General features: G+C 42.6%; 1 protein-coding gene across 5 annotated transcripts in view; it reads right to left on the bottom strand.

Annotated features, from left to right (window-relative positions):
• GHR (growth hormone receptor) overlaps positions 1-22,888 on the bottom strand; it is a 310,301-nt gene that overhangs the window by 154,824 nt on the left and 132,589 nt on the right. For 4 of the 5 annotated variants that reach the window (XM_061393614.1, XM_061393616.1, XM_061393615.1 and 1 more), the window contains one exon: positions 19,512-19,592. In XM_061393614.1, coding sequence (XP_061249598.1) covers positions 19,512-19,581 — 70 coding nt within the window. In that variant the 5' untranslated portion in view covers positions 19,582-19,592. Of the gene's footprint in view, positions 1-19,511; positions 19,603-22,888 lie in introns of those variants that run through there. The other variant, XM_061393613.1, reaches the window with a different exon arrangement.

Consider the following 22,888-nt stretch of genomic DNA (forward strand, 5'->3'; position numbering starts at 1 on the left):
GTCAAACTTGTCTCTATGGTACTAACAGGTAATTACTCAGAATTTATTTCTACTTAAATATACAATGTCAGATTTAGAGCTTAAAACAAGTATTCATGATTCTAGGAATGGTTCTTCTTGAATCAACAGACCTCATATGAATTAATTGAGGTTTATCTGAAGAATATACTCAAGATTGAGCTTCCTGTATTTGTGGAAGGAATAGAGGAAGGAAATCTACATAATGAAATCTGGATTGGAGGGTTTGTCTTTATTTTTTTTGTTCTTGTTGTTTGATTGTTTGCTATCATTGGAGCAGGTATGATAAAAGGAAAAATAAGAAGTTGATAAGTTGTTAAGTCGCTTCAGTCATGTCCGACTCTGTGCAATCCCGTAGACGGCAGCCCACTAGGCTCCCCCATCCCTGGGATTCTCCAGGCAAGAACACTGGAGTGGGTTGCCATTTCCTTCTCCAATGCATGAGAGTGAAAAGTGAAAGTGAAGTCGCTCAGTCGTGTCCAACTTCTAGCAACCCCACGGACTGCAGCCTACCAGGCTCCTCTGTCCATAGGATTTTCCAGGCAAGAATACTGGAGTGGGGTGCCATTGCCTTCTCCAAAATAAGAGGTGTCTAACTTCAATTAAGTTGCTTATTCATAGTTCATACTCCTTTAAGTGTGCCCTAAAAATGATTACTACCTTAATCAGTGCTGACCATTGTCAGCATGCACTTTAAATACTCCTGGAAAAACTGCATGAATATATGTCACTGTATGAAGAAGCATTAGTCACAATTAGTTGAATGGTGTTATCACAGAGCTTGAACTATGCAGCCCAACTCGTTCTCTATGGTTTCGGTCAAAGGCAGCCCTTCCTTCCTTGGGGTTCCCACAGCATTTTGTGCATATTATGTATATTCATTATGGGATGTTTTCTAGGATTGTTCTCTTTCGTCCAAGTCCTTTGTTTATTTGGCAAATCTTTAAGGCTCTCAAAGTTTATTATTTAAAAGTGTCCTTCACCTGGCTCAAAAAATCTTGGATGAACAAATAAACCAGTGAAAAGATAAGGGCTGCATTGTAACTACACACACACACACACACACACACACACACACACACACACACACTATTTTCTTTCCCTTTAAAAGTCTATAAACATGCTTTGTCTAATCGGACCCTGCAACAGTCCTGAGCACTGTCAGGTCAACATGCACGCTCCTGATCTAGGGCAGTGGTTCTCAACTGTGAGTCATTTCCCACCTCCACCGCTCCCTCTCCGCCCCTCACCCCCATCCCAGGGAACACTTAGCAATGTCTGGAAATGTTCTGGTTCTTACAGCTGAGGGTGGAGGGTACCATCTAGTAGCTAGAGGTCACAATTCTGTTTAGAAAGCATGGAAAAATAACATACCAAAAATGTAGACTTTGGGAACCAAACCTATGCATGTAAAAATTTTAATTCTATCAGTTTCAACTCTGTGACTGAGTTATTCAATTTCTCAGCTTGTTCCTTTCTCATCTTGAAAAGGCGATAATGATACCTTGCTCAGAAAGTCATCCATGAAAGCTAGATGAGCTGGCATGTTAAGTACTTGGCATAGTTACTAGTAAGAGTTAGGTTTTTAGTAAAGGTCAGTTTTCATTCCAATCCCAAAGAAAGGCAATGCCAAAGAATGCTCAAACTACTGCACAATTGCACTCATCTCACATGCTAGTAATGGAGAAGGAAATGGCAACCCACTCCAGTGTTCTTGCCTGGAGAATCCCGAGGACAGGGGAGCCTGGTGGGCTGCCGTCTATGGAGTCGCACAGAGTTGGACACGACTGAAGTGACTTAGCAGCAGCAGCAGCACATGCTAGTAAAGTAATGCTCAAAATTCTCCAAGCCAGGCTTCAGCAATATATGAACCGTGAACTTCCTGATGTTCAAGCTGGTTTTAGAAAAGGCAGAGGAACCAGAGATCAAATTGCCAACATCTGCTGGATCATGGAAAAAGCAAGAGAGTTCCAGAAAAACATCTATTTCTGCTTTATTGACTATGCCAAAGCCTTTGACTGTGTGGATCACAATAAACTGTGGAAAATTGAAGAGAGATGGGAATTAAAAAAAAAAAAAAAGAGATGGGAATATCAGACCACCTGATCTGCCTCTTAAGAAATCTGTATGCAGGTCAGGAAGCAACAGTTAGAACTGGACATGAACAACAGACTGGTTCCAAATAGGAAAAGGAGTACATCAAGGCTGTATATTGTCACCCTGCTTATTTAACTTATATGCAGAGTACATCATGAGAAACGCTGGGCTGGAAGAAACACAAGCTGGAATCAAGATTGCCGGGAGAAATCTCAATAACCTCAGATATGCAGATGACACCACCCTTATGGCAGAAAGTGAAGAGGAAATAAAAAGCCTCTTGATGAAAGTGAAAGTGGAGCATGAAAAAGTTGGCTTAAAGCTCAACATTCAGAAAAGTAAGATCATGGCATCTGGTCCCATCACTTCATGGGAAATAGATGGGGAAACAGTGGAGACAATGTCAGACTTTATTTGTTTGGGCTCCAAAATCACTGCAGATGGTGACTGCAGCCATGAAATTAAAAGACGCTTACTCCTTGGAAGGAAGGTTATGACCAACCTAGATAGCATATTCAAAAGCAGAGACATTACTTTGCCAACAAAGGTCCGTCTAGTCAAGGCTATGGTTTTTCCTGTGGTCATGTATGGATGTGAGAGTTGGACTGTGAAGAAGGTTGAGCGCCGAAGAATTGATGCTTTGGAACTGTGGTGTTGGAGAAGACTCTTGAGAATCCCTTGGACTGCAAGGAGATCCAACCAGTCCATTCTGAAGGAGATCAGCCCTGGGATTTCTTTGGAAGGAATGATGCTAAAGCTGAAACTCTAGTACTTTGGCCACCTCATGCGAAGAGTTGACTCATTGGAAAAGACTCTGATGCTGGGAGGGATTTGGGGCAGGAGGAGAAGGGGATGACAGAGGATGAGATGGCTGGATGGCATCACTGACTCGATGGACGTGAGTCTGAGTGAACTCTGGGAGTTGGTGATGGACAGGGAGGCCTGGTGTGCTGCGATTCATGGGGTTGCAAAGAGTCGGACATGACTGAGTGACTGAACTGAACTGAACTGAATCTCTTCTTCGTTTCCTTCAAGTGGGGAAGAACAAGGACAATTAGATCGCTTTTCTAGAAAGCACTCTATGCCTATTGCAAGTATCCCAAAGTAGAATGGGTTCCTGAGTCATACAGGTCTGGGGTTAAGGTCTTGGAGAGCAGAGCTGAACTGTCAAGGCACTCTGGTGCCTTGACACCACTATATTTAATCTAAATATAGCTTCACATCTTAATTTTGATTTCTACACAGTAAGTTTCCAGGTATGATTTTGTGTGAATCAATAGCTCAAATTTTTAAAAGGAAGAAAATCAGTGGGTAAGAAGATTCCTAAGATGTCTTTGTTCTCTCTGTCCTCTGCATGTCTGTATTGTTGGGATCGGTATTCACTAGAACATGCATGATCCTTCTGGAGATGGAGTTAGAAAAGATCCAAATGTGTTCTTTCACTATACCCATGAAATCTGGGAATCATTTCTGTAAGTTGTAGAAAGCCATTTAGTTGTAATAAACAAAAGGGACTTCTAGGCCCCTCTTTATCGTTCTCTTATCACTGCAGTACTATGAGTTCCTGCTCACCCCACCCCCCAGCCATGTATAATTTTCTCAAAGGTAAAAGTATAATTAACTTGCCAGTCCCTGGTAGCTCAGATGGTAAAAACTTTGAGAACAAAAATTTATGAGAACAAGACTCTTCCACTCGGTCTTTACAACCTCCAGACATTCTTTGGATTATATAACCTCATTATTAACACTAGCAAGTGGGTACTCTTTCTGCCCCCTTCTGATGCCTATGTCAGAAGCTTTCTCTATCTCCTTTATACTTTAATAAAACTTTACTACATAAAAAAAAAAGAAATTTTTGTGTGTGTTACTCTTTTAGGATAAAGGGTCATATTGCCAGAAAAGAAAACTGTATCAAGAAATTGTTTAAAAACAAATCTGTAATGTCTTTCTTGCCATTAGTGATCCTGCCTAATGGTGTAACAGGAAATAAGCATTGACCAATCACCAACTCTAAGGGGCTTCTCTAGTGGCTCAGAAAGAAAGAAAGAGAAGTTGCTCAGTCACGTCCAACTCTTTAAAACTCCATGGACTGTAGCCTACCAGGCTCCTCCATCCCTGGGTTGAGAAGATCTTAAGAGTTGGACACGACTTAGTGACAAAACCACCCAGACTTTGTGATTGGTGGTAGTGGTGATTTTGTCACTAAGTGGAAGATTCTTGTTCTCATAAACGTGGTTTCTCTTCCACTGATTTGTATGGACAAATCTTATTAGAAAAATGGTGCTGGTAAATCTATTTCCAGGGCAGGAATAGAGATGCAGATGTAGAAGACAGACTTGTGGGAATACCTGGGGAAGGAGAGGGTGGGATGAATTGAGAGAGTACCATTGGCATAATACACTACCATGTGTGAAACAGGCAGCCAGTAGGAAGCTCTAGATGACACACACAGCCCAGCTCAGTGCTCAGCAGAAGCCAGCATAGCTGCTGCTGCTAAGTCGCTTCAGTCGTGTCCGACTCTGTGCGACCCCAGAGACGGCAGCCCACCAGGCTCCCCTGTCCCTGGGATTCTCCAGGCGAGAACACTGGAGTGGGTTGCCATTTCCTTCTCCAATGCGTGAAAGTGAAGAGTGAAAGTGAAGTCGCTCAGTCGTGTCCGACTCTTAGTAACCCCATGGACTGCAGCCTACCAGGCTCCTCCGTCCATAGGATTTTCCAGGCAAGAGTACTGGAGTGGGGTGCCATTGCCTTCTCCGACTAACATAGCATTGTAAAGCAATTATTCTCCAATTAGAAAATATATTTAAAAATATTAATAGACTCATTTTAAAACACTTCTGATACAAATGTTATGAGAAAGTAGGACTCTTGGGAGGATAGAGAGAAATACAAGATAAGAGAAATATAAGCATTGTTTTATCATTGTCTCTGATTTTCAATAAATCAACAAATATTTTTTTGTCTCCACTCCTACCTCCCCCCAAAAAGAAAAATGGTGTAGGAACAATGTTACACCCAACACAAGTCCAAGGTACAAAATAGGGAACGTTAATCCTGTGAAAATGAGGAAAGTTTTAGTAAGGAGGTATAGACTTAGAAACAGGCAAAAAGTACATGGTATAAGAGTGAGTATGGTATAATTCTCTAGGCATATTAGCAGAGAGGGGAGACAGCTTTCCTTTACTTTAATGGTTTCTGCGTTCATGGAGAATCCAGGAATGATAAGAAGAGAAAACCCAGAGTTGATTTCATAAGACAGTTCTTGCACTTCCTTAGAACAACATTGGGAGAGCCTTGTAGATATCAGGGCTGCACAGTATCACACAGTATTGTTCAGCGGCCCAGTAGGTACCTTTTACAGATTTTTTTCAAAAGAAGAGGTAGGCTCCTGTCTCCACAAACTTGGCTACTGAGTTAGCCTCAGGAAGAGATGCCCATTTGATTTGAGGAAAATTGCCCATACCTCATCATAAGTCTCATATATAAGTATATAGGATACTTATATCAAAGTGCTACATTAAACCGAATGAATCTGAAACCTAGAGAATTTACAGAAGGAGTTCAAGTAATTGCCTCTTGTCTCTTTGACATAATATAACTATGATTCTTGACCTAGGCTGAGCAAGTAAAACATGCAACTTCGAGACTTCGGCTGAAATCTCTGCAGAGGTGAGTACTACAGTTTGGTAAGCACCATGGGGATCCTGACACTTGTGAGGCCATGTGCCGTGCACTATGGGCTCAGACTGCTTGGGCTGGACTCCTACTTTGGCCTTCGCCAGTTATGTAAGTTAGTTACATAATTATTGTTGGTGTCCTTACCTAATGCAGGTAATGATGGAACTTACCTCTTATTATTGCTTGGAGGGATTAACCAAGGTTACAAGCATGAAGTACTTAAAACTAGGTCCACGAAAATGCTTCAGTTATTATCACAGTGAACTGGTTTTAATTCATTCTCTCCATATCCCCGGTCCAGCCAGTGACCAACTTGGGAAACTGGGTGGGCCTCACTCCTCTTGGCCTTGTATTTGCCATACGCAAATGCTCAGAGAATGTTCACTGAAGTCAATGGACTCGCCCAGCACCACTCCCCGTATCAGCATCAACTCACTCCAGACCCACTTGCTGGATTGATCAGATTCCATTTTATTGAAAGTATAAGAACCAGAGAACTAAGATTTGATCAAACGTCCTCTGAGCATTTATTGTTAAAACTATAACTATAGAACAGTGTCCAATCTCCTAAAAGTTTATACCATCCGGTCTTAGTTCTATTGTTGAAAGCACTTTTAACATTAGAATTCTCTTTTAGACAGTTTTCTGGATTTATTGTTAAAATTATCTTTAGCTTCCAAAACTTCATTGTGTAACTGAATTGCTCCTTTTAGGCATATATTGTTATAATTCAAATTCTTCATGTCTGTTTAGTTTGCATGTTTAAGGCCTCAGGATTTGTAGTCGGTCAACCTGAGGTTGATATGAGTTACCAGTTCTTGAGTACTTGGGGGCTTTTCCCGTGTCATCTCAGCAGGTGCTTTACTACTGTTACTTCCTTGATGGTTTTAAACAAGCTCTTTTCCTCCCATTTAACATATGAGAAAACTGAGGCTTAGAGAGTATAAGAAACTATAAAAGCCTTTGCAGCACATGTTGTCAGCGCTCTGCTGATGCAGAGCCCATATCCATATCTGTACACATGAATTCCTTCTGTGCCTTCACTCTCAACACCAGGCACCTGTGTCTCTGTCATCTGGACCTGCACTGGAAGAGCTGGGAGCCTCTAGGATTTGATGACCTCCCCGGGTCATCCCATGGTCAGTCCTTAACCACCAACTGAGGGCTGTTCTGGACAACCTGAAACACTACTTTAGAGGAGACTATACCAGATATCATATGGTTATCCAGCACTGGATATTCAATTCTTGCTTCTTTTTCTTTTTTTTTTTTTGAGCCTTTCCCTTGTCTCATTTCCCTACTCTTCAGTTTTCCCCTGGAATATTTTTCTAATAATCCACTTTCATTTAAACCCTTGTTTCAGCATCTGGCTTCTGGGGAACTCAAACTAAAAAATATATCACACCACTCATAAGTGACAGAACTGGGATTCAAACCTAGTTCTGACAAAGTTGGAGATCAGTGCTCTAAAATCCCTAATCTAGACTGCTTCTCCTGACAGTGGCAGAGAAGACAGAAGCAGGAATCAGAAGTGGCTGGTGCAGAGACTTGCTTACTGGTCCTACTCCCTAAGCATCTCTGTACGTTCTCCAAGTACCGGCCAAGGCCATCTGACCAGCCTCTCTCCTTTCCCCACGGGGAGTTCTTCCACAAGTCCCCTTTCCTCTCTGAGGGTCTAGGCCTCTGGTGATTGCTGCTGTCTCCTGTGATAGCCAAGGGCAATATCATAGAACGGGAGGGATATCGTGTATAACCAAAGCAAATGCAGATCAAACTGGGTTCCTAGCAACTAATGCAGAAATCAGTCATCAGTCTACACGGTATTTACTGAATGCCAACCGACGGCTAAGCGACCGAAGCAGTCCCCTCACATCAACCTAGAATCTCAGTCTTTCCCTTCTACCTTCTGCTTTAAGGCATCTGTCAACTCTCCCCTCTGTCAAAGTCTTCTGACTTTGGGTTTACAGCAGCCTACTCTCAACCAACATGGTGGAGGGTGGTGGAGAAATCACCACCCTCCCAAATTTGATGGTTATGAAATAGTTTCACTTTGGATACATTTCACGTTAATGAAAGTGCTACATATTCTTTTCTCTTTAATAGTCTTCTATTTTTTCCTTAAAGTAAGATTTCAAGACTTAAAAATACAGGCTTTCAGTATTCATCCACAGAAACAAGACAAGACAGGTCACCCTAGGGAGTAGCCAGATTGTCACCTCTCACAACCATCATGGCTATACAAACACAAGTTTGACACGTATATATGGCCAGGGTATGCACAGGAGTTAATCTAGTTGATTTCTATTCCTCGATAGGAGCTTTCCAGGAAGTCAGGTTTAGTGATAGCTACAAAGGGAGAGAGAGCTAGTCAACCATGCCTATGAAATTCAGAGCAAACATCCAAAGACTATGGTGTTGGCATGGCTAACATGGAAGTCAGGAACAGTCACAAACCCGTTTGGAAACTCAGCCTGGGCTGTCTAAGCACAGCACCTCAATACTTCACTGCATTCTGCACCCCAGAACCTTGTCTGGGCCAACTGTGCCCTGACACAGGGCAAGGCTCTTTGACTGGTTCCCCCAATTCCTGACTGCCCTCTCTTCACAACACATTCATTCATTGTTAGTTATTGTTAGAAAAAGCATGGAGCTTCTTTAATTTTTTATTTTAATACCCAAAACATTTTGGATTGGGGTATAGCCAATTAACAGTGTTGAGGTAGTTTCAGGTGAACAGCAAAGGGACTCAGCCATACATATAAGGCAGGTACTTCTTGCTTCAATCAAGGACATAGCTGGGCCACTGGTTGGGCAGTGGAGGAGAAAGGAAGGTCCTGAATGTTAGGCAGCCAAAAGGTCCTTTCCTAAAAAATGAGCTCTCAGTTTGGGGGAAGCCACCAGTATTCTTGCCTGGGAAATCCCACGGACAGAGGAGCCTGGCGGGCTACAGTTCATGCAGTCACAAAAGAGTCAGATACAACTCAACAACAACAACAAAAGGCAAGGTAAACATCACCAATTCAATTTCCACTAATGTGAATCTATTAACATTGGGTTTGGCAAGAAGTTCATTCGGGTTTTTCCATAAGATCATATGGAAAACCTTGAATCGACTTTTTGGCCAACCCAATACTTGGTAACACATGACTGTCCACAAGTCAAATATTCTGAACATTATTTCTCCCACAAATTTGCAAGATTTTATTACTCTGCTGACAAAGGTCCATCTAGTCAAAGCTATGTTTTATCCAGCGGTCATGTATGGATGTGAGAGCTGGACCGTAAAGAAGGCTGAACACTAAAGAATTGATACTTTCGAACTATGGTGTTGGTAAGACTACTAAGAGTCCCTTGGACTGCAAGGAGATCAAACCAGTGAATCCTAAAGGAAATCAACTCTGAATATTCATTAGAAGGACTGATGCTGAAGCTCCAATACTATGGCCACCTGATGTGAAGAGCCGACTCACTGGAAAAGATCCCGAGGCTGGGAAAGACAGAAAACAGGAGAAGGGGACAACAGAGGATAAGATGGTTGGATGGCATCACTGACTCAATGGACAAGAGTTTGAGCAAGCTCCAGGAGATGGTGAAGGATAGGGAAGCCTGGTGTGCTGTAGTCCAAGGGGTCACAAAGAGTTGGACATGACTGAGCGACTGGAGAACAACTAAAAAATTAGATTACACAAAATACATTTTTTTTTCCTATTCAGGGATGAAGACTGTAGGGTTTTCATCAAAATGACTGACAATTTTGAGAGTTTCATACTTTCAGATGAGCTGTCACTGGAAAACTGGAAAAACCTGATATTTCAGGGATGAGGCAGGGAACACTGACCGGTTCTCTGTAAGATCGCTCATCAGGGTCTTTCGTAATCAAAAGTTCAGTGTCCAAAGGGGCAGAGACAATTTGGATCTGGAATCTGAAACCCTCATGACATCTCTCTGTCTGTCAATATTTGAGGCGATTTAATCAGGGAGGTGGGGCGCAGATAAAGGTGGTTCAGGGGTAGGTGCTGGGTGACTGGTCTATTCCATGAAGGATGCTGGCCAGTGGCTGGTATATGGGGTACAGAGTTCAGTCACCTGGGAAAATGTTGGCAAGACTTAGACATGGCATCAGATGCCCAGGCATTGGTGGGTTGGGCAAAGTTCTGACTCTAGAGGCATCTGAAGTACAGAGCAAGAAAATGATTCTTCTGCCCACAAATCAGGGCTTTGGGTCAGACACAGGGAGGCTTGGGGCTTTCTGGAGAACAGTTTCTATAGCTGCACAGTTATTCCCAGACCCTTCCTACTGAAAAGGGGTCCAGATCCAGCCTCTGCCCTGGTGAGGGCTGGGCATAACAGAGCATTAGTGACAACTGGGGACAATGACTAGGGAAGTCCCAGGTCGGGATTTAGAAGCTGATTTCCTTAAAGAAAACAAAGATCAAAAAAAAAAAAAAGAAAAGAAAATGAAGATCTACTCCATGTCTCAGAATGCTACAGGATGGGGAAACAGGAGTGAACAAAACACTCTTCATGAATCTTTAGGTCTACTAAGTTTTAACCTGTAACTATTTATTGTACAGAGTTTGCAAGTAGTCATTTTGTCAATCTTTTGAAAACAAATTGCATATATTTCAAGGTCAATCCAGAATGTGACACACAACTTAAAACACAGATGTCATGATAACTTCATTTAGAAGTGAAAAGTGAAAGTGTTAGTCACTCAGTCATGTCTGACTCTTTGCAACCCCATTGACTGTAGCCCACCAGGCTCCTCTGTTCGTGGAATTCTCCAGGTAAGAACACTGGAGTGAGTTGCTATTCCCTTTTCCAGGGGATCTTCCTGACTCAGTGATCGAACCCAGGTCTCCTACATTGCAGGCAGATTCTTTACCATCTGAGCCACCAGGGGAAGATACATTTAGAAGAGAGACGTGCAACAAATGTCATCTCTCCCACCCCCTGATCCTCTGCCACTGACAGCCCTTCTAGAAGCCCACCCCTCTGTCCTGTGTCTTGGTAAAATTTCTAAAAACAATGAACAAGATGCTGAAACATTCACTCTGTGTGGACACACTCCTCCATGCTCTAATACCTGCAACCTTCCTGTGGAGATATAACACCGACACTGTAGTTAAGGTTAAAGCCTAAGGCTGGTGAGTTTTTTCATATATAGAAACAGAGATTCCTGATAGATGTATCTGACAAAATATAGCAGATTCATTTTTGGACAGATTTGGGGAATACAGACCAGAGAAAACTCTGATTTCCAGCTGAGGTTTGAAGAAGCACTCCAGGCTCTGGGGCTTCCTGGTCTGCATGGTGCTGGCCATACGGGGCACCATAGAATCCTCTCTGTATGATTGGCTGCCTCGGATTTCAGACAGTGTTTAAGCCACACATCATCTCCACCTTTGCTGCTAACTACAGACGAGGAAGGAGCTGTGCTCTGGGTTGGAGGGATGACCCTGTTGACAGCATGTGAGAATTTCTTGAAGAGCCAAAACGGAACTACAGTGCCTGCTGCCTGGGAAAGCTGAGGGTGATCCTTGGTCTGTGGCTGCCGGTGACTCTGCCTAATGACCAAGTTATAGACATACATGGCTATGGATAAGCAGGCAGTTCCAAGGAGCAAGGGGTGAGCTCCAAAGATGTCTTTGTGGATGGCTCTGAAATGCCTAGAATTCTTTATCACTGAGTTTAAGGTTAAGGCTTTGAACTAAACCAACTCCGAGAAAGTAACGCAATGACTCAAAATCAGGGTGAGAAGAAAACCAGCCCCCACAGGATCTTCCTAAGAGGGTTTCCTAGGGAAACCTGGATGACAGAGAGAGCTGGGCCCCTAGCTATGACAGATGACATCAGCCAGAGAGAGGCTGGCCAGGCCAGTCCAAGCCAGTGTGGACTTCTGCACACTTAAACTTATGTGAGCCTCTGCTCGAGGCAGGAAACCAGGTGTGTGGATGGACGGGAGCTGGTGGCCAGCATCACCAGCAAACACATTTTGTCCACTGCATTCCTGACCCCACATAACAGGAGCCTGAGTGTGGGCTACTGAACCAAAGTGGTTTGTCAACATTGTGCATAGAAGCTCTTGTCCTGTAACGTTGGCATCTAAAGTGGAAGATAGGACGTATAGTCCAACACTGGCCTGTGGGACCTGAACGTTAAGGTTTAGACTACTCTTGGGTGGTCCCAGTCCTTTTAACACTAACTAGCTAGGGTACACGGAGAAGGCAATGGCACCCACTCCAGTACTCTTGCCTGGAAAATCCCATGGACAGAGGAACCTGGAAGGCTGCAGTTCATGGGGTTGCTGACTTCACTTTCACTCTTCACTTTCATGCATTGGAGAAGGAAATGGCAACCCACTCCAGTGTTCTTGCCTGGAGAATCCCAGGGACGGGGGAGCCTGGTGGGCTGCCGTCTATGGGGTTGCACGGAGTCAGACACGACTGAAGTGACTTAGCAGCAGCAGCAGCTAGGGTACAAACCTCATCACTCACATGGCCAGCTGCTTCATAGGGGTGAGTCACGTAGCTACTGCGGAAGCCTCATTGACCTCCCAGATTCTGCTCAGTGCATAGCTGTGCTGCCCTTGACTCATCCTGAGTGTATTTTATCGCATTCCATGAGATAAGTGCAGACTCTAGGGGTGATCAAATATCTGGGGATATGTCAAGGTCTTGGGATTGAGTCATGAATGTGCAGAGACAACATGGACTCAGGAGTTCAGGCTTTTTTTCCTGCCGTGGACCCTCAGGGCTCAGTGGCCAAGCCATATCACAGACACACCACAGAGGGGGAGTAGATGGCTGTGGGACCCAGGCTGGGCACAGGTAGGAGGGGTTCTGGTTAATGGAACAGCAGAAAGCTTGCTTAGATACTCTGTTGTCATCAGTCTCAGTGTTTCCCCCCAACACAGAGCTGTGCCGTGCAAGTACCACTTCACTGCTTATAGGCTGAGCTGTATTCCAGGGCTTCACTCTGTGACAAGTGAGTCACCGTTGATGCTGGTAACATGAACTCAAGACGCAGAAACTTTGAAATGGATGGAGTAAGAAAGCTCTGCCAGTTCCTGAAGTCAAAAACCCACATGTAACTGGACTCCAGGTGCTCCTGAACATGTCTGTAACCCATCTATTTGTTCTTCTTGACCACCACTGGCACCTTTGCATCATCTCTCTTAACCTATTACAACCACCTTCCTCCATGCTCATCTCTCTCCAATTCACTTCTAATCTACTACGGCCATTGCAACTTTCAATCTACTACTACAAACATTGTCACTGTTTCCAAAATGACAATCTAACAGTAGTATTACCTTGCTTAAAACTCTTTAGGGACTTTCCTGGTGGTTGAGTGGCTAAGACTCCATGTTCTCAACACAGGGGGTCTGGGTTCGATCCCTGGTGAGGGAACTAGATCCCGCATGTTGTAAGTAGGAGTTTTCATGCAGCAATTAAAGATACCGAATGCCACAATGAAGACTGAAGATCCCTAATGCCACAAATAATACCTGGCACAGTCAAGTAAAATCATATATGTTTTAAAAATCTCTTTAATAACCTCAGAGGACCACTTTTTTACTTGTCTGGCTTCTATAGCCCATGAGCTCCTTAAAGGCAGATAGGTACATTCAAATTTACATTCAATAAAAACTTGCTGAAAGACCTCATCACCCACAAAGGTCTCTGCATATCTTCCATTGGCATCACCCAGGTAGACGAGACTGGAAGCTCCATCGCCTGGCCTGCTAGGACTTGAACTCCAGCGGCTTAGCCATCTGTGATACACCAAGAGGACCAGGTGACACAGGGCTGTTGATGTCCACAGCACCAGAAGAGACTAAGACTTCTTCTCATCTCTTGAAGTAAAGACAGCAGGAATCTCATGCTCCATGGCTTTCTCACTAACTTCTAGGGTGAATTCAAGGAAAGCCCTGAACTACACCTTCTTGAAAACATTTTTAACAGGTACATCTCATGGCTTTCTCACTAACTTCTAGGGTGAATTCAAGGAAAGCCCTGAACTACACCTTCTTGAAAACATTTTTAACAGGTACACCTTTTACTGTTTACCAACTACAGCCATGACTCTAATACATGGGTGAAATACATCCTGCATGACCTGAAGCTCCCAGGACTCTGTGGGGCTTGGCCTGCAAGCAGGCATGAAAGAGAAAGGTTTATTTATTTATTTTTTTAAATAATGTTCTTGCCATTGGGTCATTATTTCCTATTGCCAGCAATTAGACCAGAGGTGTCTTTTCTTTCACAAAAGTGCTGTGTATGTTTGCATAAGTTTATGAAAAATGTTCAAAGATAGAAAACATTATTTGAGGGATCTTGGTTCCTTTGGGACACGGCATCTCACTCCTAGTGTAAGTTATCTAATGGAATGATATTTAGAGTGATAAGATACTAACGATGTGCTTTGTCTGCAAACCATGCCCTACATACACACACATCCACACACGTATGTATGTATATATATATGTTTTGGCCAAGTTGCATGACTTATGGGATTTTAGTTCCCCGACTAGGGGTTGGCCCCAGAAGTGAAAGTGCCGAATCCTAACCACTAAACCATCAGGGAATTCCCTATATATACATTCTACATACATACATACACACACACACGCACAAAATGCATCACCATGAACACTTTCACCTGGCCTAGAATTTAAGAACTAAGACTTGCTGGATATGGTATGCTGCTGCTGCTAAGTCACTTCAGTCATGTCTGACTCTGTGCAACCTCAGAGATGGCAGCCCACCAGGATCCCCAGTCCCTGGGATTCTCCAGGCAAGAATACTGGAGTGGGTTGCCATTTCCTTCTCCAATGCAGGAAAGTGAAAAGTGAGTGAAGTCGCTCAGTCGTGTCTGACTCCTAGTGACCCCATGGACTGCAGCCTACCAGGCTCCTCCGTCCATGGGATTTTCCAGGCAAGAGTACTGGAGTGGGGTGCCATTGCCTTCTCCAGATACGGTATAAGCCTCTCCAAATACTACCCATCTTCCCGGCCCAACAAGCCTTGCCTTTTCCATGAAGCTTTGGCCATCTCTAGACCTTCTATACTTTATCTTGAATTCATCGACCTAAGTTTACATAGAAAGGGAATAATTACAAACACAGTGTTCACATAGCATACACTCTGACCAAATTAATTATACACCTTCCACAAAGGAAGTGCTGAAAAAACATCTGTTGGATGCTGTGTGTGAAATAGACCACTCACTGCCTAGCACAGTGCCCTGCATGCAGTGTAAACCCAGTGACCAGGTGACTTGCTCTCCACGTCTGTTGCGTATCTACACCTGAGCACTTCTTTTCTGTTGTTCCATCACCGTCCATGCTACTTCTACAGCCATGCCTGCTCTTCTCAGCCTTTCAAGCCTTAACCCAGTATTCTCATTTCTGCTGAAATAACACCAACATCCTCTGTGAAGTCCCCTCTACTTCACCACAGCTTGACGTGACTCTCCTCTCTTCACTCCTCTGAAAGACAGTAGTTCAGGCCACTGTTTCCATACATAACCACCTCATACAGTCATTCTCTGTGGATTTTCTTGATCTCTTAAGTCATGATAAATTCCTTGAAGGAAGAATCACTATCTTCCTCATAGCCCTGAGTTCAATCTTTAAAAATGAGAAGCTCTGAAGAAGTATCCATATGCTGAATTTGTTGAATTAAACTATTCCAGCCATCTTGATTTATTCTTTTTCAGAACATCTTGGTCATTAGTATTCATCACACACTCTAGACCTTAAAGCTGTAGTCTCTCATTAATACCTACAGGTTCCTCACATCCCAGCTAGACTGAACTTCTTCAGGGCAGGCCTTGCCTGCTCTCACCTGAAGTTGCTGAGGTCAAGAGGATGCTCCGTTGGGGACCGACAGAAAGGGCAGAGGTACAACAACATATAACAGGTGCTCCTCAGAAGTACGTTTGTATCCATAACATCTTTATGCGTATTTCTCATTAAAATCATTATCACAGGATCCGCAGTTTTAAGGCAACCAGTTGACAGTTCAACCCTGTGCAGCCCTCTGAAAATGGGGCACTGTTGCTCATCTCTGATTCTGGAATAAGAAATTCTCCCTGAGAACCCTCTTACATAGTTGGTGGGAATGTAAATTGGGGCAGCCACTATGGAAACAGTATGGTACGTCTTCAAAACACTAACAATAGAAGTACCATGTGATCCATCGACTCCATTCCTGGGTATATATCTGGAAAAAATGAAACACTTATTTGAAAAGACACAGGCATCCTCATGTTCACAGCAGCACTATTTACAATAGCCAAGACATGGAAGCAACCCAAGTATCTATCAACAAGTGGATAAAACAAGATGTATATATGTGTTAATATACAATGGACTATTACTCAGCCATAAGAAAGAATGGAATTCTACCATTTGCAATAATGTGGATGGCCATGGAGGGTATTATGCTTACTGAAAAAAGTTAGAGAAAGACAAATATTCTATCATATCACTTATTTATGAAATCTAAAGAATAAAACAAATATAGCAAAATAGAAACAGACTCACAGAGAGAACTAGTAGTGAATAGTAGGGAGAGTGGAGACAAGAGGGGCAACATAGCAATATGGAATTAAGAGGTATAACTACTATATATAAAATAGATAAGCCACAAGAATACATTGCACAGTCTGGGAAATTACAGCTGGAATTTTACAATAACTTTAAATGGAATATAATCTATGAAAATACCAAGTCACTATGCTGTACCCCAAAAGTAATATAATATTGTAAATGAACTATGCTGCTGCTACTAAGTCGATTCAGTCGTGTCCGACTCTGTTCGACCCCATAGACGGCAGCCCACCAGGCTCCTCTGTCCCTGGGATTCTCCAGGCAAGAATACTGGAGTGTGTTGCCATTTCCTTCTCCAATGCACGAAAGTGAAAAGTGAAAGTGAAGTCGCTCGGTTGTGTCTGACTCTTAGTGACCCCATGGACTGCAGCCCACCAGGCTCCTCAATCCATGGGACCCTCCAGGCAAGAATACTGGAGTGGGGTGCCATTGCCTTCTCCGAAATGAACTATATTTTAATTTAAAAAGTTAAACAAACTACATCCAGGAAAAAAAAATAAATTCTAAGAGTAGGTATACTGCCTTGAGGATTAGATATAAAGACTAATATTAACAGCTTACGGATCAGAGACCTATTAATACAACTTTTGTTACCTGAACATTATTGACTGGAGTGTGTCAATATTCACTTACATAACACATCGCTAGCAGAGGCATTAGTTCCTGCAAAATCCCCCAGTCAATCATGTATTAAGGATGAAAGACAGAGAAAGCAGCTATTCCAACACTGTAGCTAAGACAATGGTGGCACTGTTCAGTGCTTAGCTCTCATTAAATTTCCGACAGGCCAATTAGACTTAATAAAAAAATTCTCTCAGGGCCAGTATATTTTTAATTGCTCATCTGCCCAAGCAAGAAAAGCCCTGCTCAAGGCTTCAGGTGCCAACCTTCCCTGGGCATGCAGATCTGCCATCTTCTACCAGCCTCTGGGCAGCTCTTCTCCAGGTGACGCTTCCCAGATTGCTTGCTCAGCAGCACCACCTCTTCCACTGACCAAACTAGATTCAGTGAATGGCTGGTGAAATTACAGAAACATCTTTTTTTTTTTTCCCAAAGTTCTCTCTTACAGTTTTAGTCTGCCTTATGCAATGGGAGATAAAATAAATTGATCTGGGTACAATCTGGATCTAGCAGGAAAAAAAAAAAAAAACACGTGGCCCATGAAGGTAATCTGAGATTCAATTCATGTCATGTCAGGAGATCACTCTGGCTGAACCCATCAGATAAATGGCCAGAACTGGCAAGCACCACAAACACACACACACACACACACACACACACACACACTCACTCACTCACTCACGTTCAAACATGCTCATCTTCATCTTCTTATATAAACATCATACCCTGTCCTTAACAATTCTCAGGCCATTTTAAGCTAAGAATTCTGGAGTAGCCACATATTCCAAAGGAATTTTGGTTAGCCCACTAAGAAAAAAAGAGTAACAACTTTTTTTTTCTTTTTCCTAAATTACTTAGTATGTGCAAGTACTGTTAAATTGTAAGTACTGTTGAATATACAATTTGTATTTACTATAAACTATTGCATTTTTTTATTCTATGCTCCCCACAGACAAAAAACTATCAAAAAGCAAAAAAAAAAAAAAAAAAGCAAACATAAAACCAACTAATTGTTTTGTTTCCTCCACGAAGTTAAAGGTTTACTAAAATGTCAAAGCAGTTGAATATATGCTCTTTGCAGACTCTCTAGGTCAAAAATGTAATCTGAGTTCTAGTCTTTTAGCCAGGCACACATTTTAAATTTTCTTTAGAGGTCCTTTGCCATACTTTTCATTTCACAAGTCTTTTAAATTCCTCAAGCCTAGCCCGGAAGAGTGAAAGTCATCTTCATGAAGAAAGTAGAGATTAAACCACCATGACTTTGGAATGGCACAGGATCTCAGCTGTAAATCTTTGGCTCAGAACCAGGGTCTAAAACCAGCCATGGGAAAAGCTGCTGACATGGAGGCTGTGATTCCCTCCATGTTCGACTTGCATAATGTTGACACTGTAACACCAGAGAGACCCCAAAATATTTCAAACAATTGTGACTTCTTTTCTATAAATATTTTAAAATTGTTTTAAGAGATAAAATAACATTTTACCCTTCTTGTTTTCTTAGTTACTCTGGTTGCCCTCTGCAGCTCACTACTAGGGATTTATTTTTGGCTTGAAGGTCAGGGAGGACATTTTAAGGCACTACTTCTGTTGCTAAACTGTGTTTTCCAACATGAGTTGCCTGGTTAAGCAGGGGAGCTGGCTGCTCTTAAAGCCACAAGTGACTGTCAAATCATAGAATAGGAGAAACAGATGATCCTTTCCTTTGTTGATGCTCAGGCAAGAAAAAAATATCAAGTATTCAAGATGATATTTTAAAAAGTCTCCTACTTCATTATAAGCACGGTTTTCTTTCAGGGCAGAAAAATCCTTTTCATTCCCTTTCATTACTCGCCTATTCCAGTTATTACTGTTTGAGTCCTAAGTTTGAATATATGACAACTTTTCCAATAGGAAGAGAGAATAAAGAAGAAGGGAGAATTACACAGATGGCCAAGGAAATTAGTGACATCTGAGCACATCATTCAACTACTTCAGCTGTTTCTTCCTTCTAACTTAGCCAAATGGTAACCATCCAGTGAGTGAGAGGTGAACTTTATTTGAAATCTGAAATTTCCACTCTCAGAGAATATGATTAAGAGGCCTTAAATCTGAGCTCTGGAAACAGGCTTTGGTAACCTTAGTCACAGATGAGCTGAGTGATCAGTTGGTAAATAACCCATCAGTGCAATTTCAATCTTTCTCCCAGAGCCTGAGACCAAGAGACCTGGTGTGCCTTCACCAGAAATGTCCTCAGCATGATTTGCAGCATTTATTTTTGATGAAGAAACATCAGCTGTCAAAGCTGACTACTGTATTCCTCCTAAAACATCCCCAGAGATGTCCTCCTAGTTTGCAATTTTAAACCTACAACAGGTTTTCTATTTACAGCTACTTAAAACTTACCTCTTTTAATTACCTCACCCAAAGAACTTAGATTTCACAAATAAAGTTCAGTGTGGTTTCAAAACACTGCGAATGGGAATGGAAAAGCAGAACTCACCTTCACTCCCAGAAAAAGCATCACTGGAGCCTGCCACTGCCAAGGTCAACAGCAGCTGCCAGAGATCCATACCTGTAGGACCTGCAATCATACAAAGAAAAATAAAATTAAGCCGAGCAATTAAAAGCACACCATGTTCATCAAAAATTGTTTAAATACGGCTGAAGCAGGAATGAGTTGACATGCACATCAGCTCTAGAAGGAATCTTCATAAGTTTTTCGCTGCCCTAGAGTCTCACGTTGTCATACTTCTCATTTTACATACATTCTACTTCCGGTGGGTGCTCGCCTTGAGAAAGAACATGGACACTAGATTTCCACATTCTTGCCCATGGCCATAAAATGACCTCACAACAAATGACCCCCACACATTGCTTTCATGACAGGGCCAGCATGGTTCACTTTAATTTGACCTGGTAATAGGAACTCCTCAGCTGTATCGCTAAGCAAGGGACCTTGGGCTGGACAGGCCAAAAAAGGAAAAACAAAACAACCCACTTAAGGCATAGTAAAGTTTCTCCAATGTGTTTCCCAGTGAACAAAAGAGCTCAATTAACACTCAAAACACTGTGCTAATGAGCCATAGGAAGGAGGCTTAACTAGAAGGCTGCAGAGAGAAGGTGGGAGGTGGAAAGGAAAAAAACATCAGTGCTTCCTAGGTGGCCTCCCCGGGACACCTGGTGTCCTTGTGGGTGTTAGTTGCAGAAGGAATGAGGTCTCTGAAAAGCCCAGGAATGTGAGCACCTCAAATTCTAAAAAGGGTCAGTTTGCGGGCTAGCCATTTGGAATCCCAAGCTTGGCCACACCTTGGACCCTTCAGTGTGATGAATGGGGGGAACAGGTCAACATGCCTCAGCCAGCACACACCTTTACCTGGAGGAAATGAAGCTTCTTTGTAATAAATAAACCAGATGTCCACCTCCTTGATCTCTAAAGAGACAAGTTTAGGCTGGCTTAAAATGAAATCAGCAGACTGCCCTTTGGAAAGCTGTTGCTACATCTGATGACTAATGCCAACTACTTTAAATCTTAGCTGCAATATTTCCATAAAATTATAGCTCTTTACAAGTTATTCAGGCAGATCTGATCATCATACTGGGAGCTCCATCAGTGACTTTATTGGACTTATTTTTATTACATTCTTGACAACAACAGAATAGTCCTTCTATTTCCCCTAATCAAACTGAAATGATGAACACGGATGGTTGTTTTCATGGGTAATGGAAGGCTTTGAGCCAGGTAACAGCTGTGTAATTCTGAATAGGTATTAAACATCTGATGTTCTACATTTTCATTTCTAGACAGTGGATGATGCAACATTTTAAAAATTCTGTATCATTTTTTTATGTTCTTAAAACATTCTAAGAAAACATCTCTAGGTGAACGGAATCTCTCTTGTGTTCCCGCATGCATGAGAACAGCCCTTATACAGTGCCCTAAGGGTCATTCATAGGATTGAGTGTGACATCACAGAGGAATACACTTTATCAACAGTGAGACTTCACACTAATGTGAGTTGGGGTTATTATGACACCCGTGTTTTAAATTCTTAACCTGGAAGGCTCTGGGCTAATGGCTTTGCGTCATCCACATCTACTTTTACTGAGCTTCTCTCTTAGATGAACAGGCCATTATATTCATAATTTGAGGTCTCCAGCAAAAATATTAGTTTGGCCAAGAAGTTCGTTCGGGTTTTCCCATAAGATCTTATGGGACTATACTAATAGGCTTATGGGAATACATCAGATCAGATCAGATCAGTCGCTCAGTTGTGTCCGACTCTTTGCGACCCCATGAATCGCAGCACACCAGGCCTCCCTGTCCACCACCAACTCCTGGAGTTCACTCAGACTCACGTCCATTGAGTCAGTGATGCCATCCAGCCATCTCATCCTCTGTCATCCCCTTCTCCTCCTGCCCCCAATCCCTTCCAGCATCAGAGTCTTTTCCAATGAGTCAACTCTTCTCATGAGGTGGCCAAAGTACTGGAGTTTCAGCTTTAGCATCATTCCTTCCAAAGAAATCCCAGGGCTGATCTCCTTCAGAATGGACTGGTTGGATCTCCCTGAAGTCCAAGGGACTCTCAAGAGTCTTCTCCAACACCACAGTTCAAAAGCATCAATTCTTTGGCGCTCAGCCTTCTTCACAGTCCAACTCTCACATCCATACATGACCACAGGAAAAACCATAGCCTTGACTAGACGAACCTTTGTTGGCAAAGTAATGTCTCTGCTTTTGAATATGCTATCTAGGTTGGTCATAACTTTCCTTCCAAGGAGTGGGAGCAGAGAAGAAGATAAAGCAATGTGGCTGGATTCCAGGAAGGGCTAAGTGTTTCCTTAGAGATTAATGCTCCCCTTCCACTGTTGCTGGCTCAGTGGGGATGAATGCAAAAGCAGTCCCCTTGTGTACCCCGCTCCTTCACACTCCCCTAGTGAACTCTCTCTAATGCCTTAACATGAACAGAGTGTTAGTTGGCCTGGGATGATTCAACTGTAAGCTTCCCCCTTCAACTATGCAGAGCTCTGCATGGCAGCTTCTAGATGACAGGATTCTCTCTCATTAGATTCTGGAGGAGATGAAATGTCACTGGAAGAGGAGAGAGTGCCAAAACACAAAGTTTGGTACTTTAATCTATCAGTGATGTGCTAGATGTGAAAATCCTTTATTTCCCTTTCCTAATATAATAATCTAACTAGAGGCAGGCATTGTTCAGAGGCATCTATTAAACTGTACCTTCGTCTATAGGGTTTTTGAAGTTTGCAATATTTTCCTAGGGAAAACCCCTCTCTACATTTCTAATGATATTTACGCATTCTTTGGCTATAGCCACAAGGCATGATTTTCATTGGGGTGGGGGAAGAAGGAGCTGCTATTCCTGCATCAGGGTACTCACACCATTTATTTGGAGCTCAATATGCCTGAGGCATTTTGCCTGTTCCCCCTTCCTCGAGGGAGAGCCAGTTGAAAAGCCCTGTGATCCAGCTGGCATGAGTTTTAATTCTGTAAACTGCCTAGCAGAGGAGGCCTCAAAATCACAGTGCAGCCAATGATATAGTTTTGTTCCTTGGCTATAAAACAGTCCATAAACACACAAGAAGAGACGGAGATTAAATAAAATATTTTTTCCCAATATGTTATAACCAACTCCAGGCAAAGGAAGCCATTGGTTCAATTCTCTTTCACTTAAAATTAGCAAGTATTTGTTGAATCACCAGTACCTGCTAGCATTATTCAAGGCACAATGGAAAATATAAAAGCAATCAAAATCATTGAGAAATCACTATTGGATTTCAGAGATATTCACACAGAAATGATGAGCAGCAGGTCAATTTAAAGTGAAGATAAGACTACTTTGCAAAGAATCCCCATGTCAT

Source organism: Bos javanicus, chromosome 20 (genome assembly GCF_032452875.1).
Source record: "Bos javanicus breed banteng chromosome 20, ARS-OSU_banteng_1.0, whole genome shotgun sequence".
Lineage (NCBI taxonomy): Eukaryota > Metazoa > Chordata > Mammalia > Artiodactyla > Bovidae > Bos > Bos javanicus.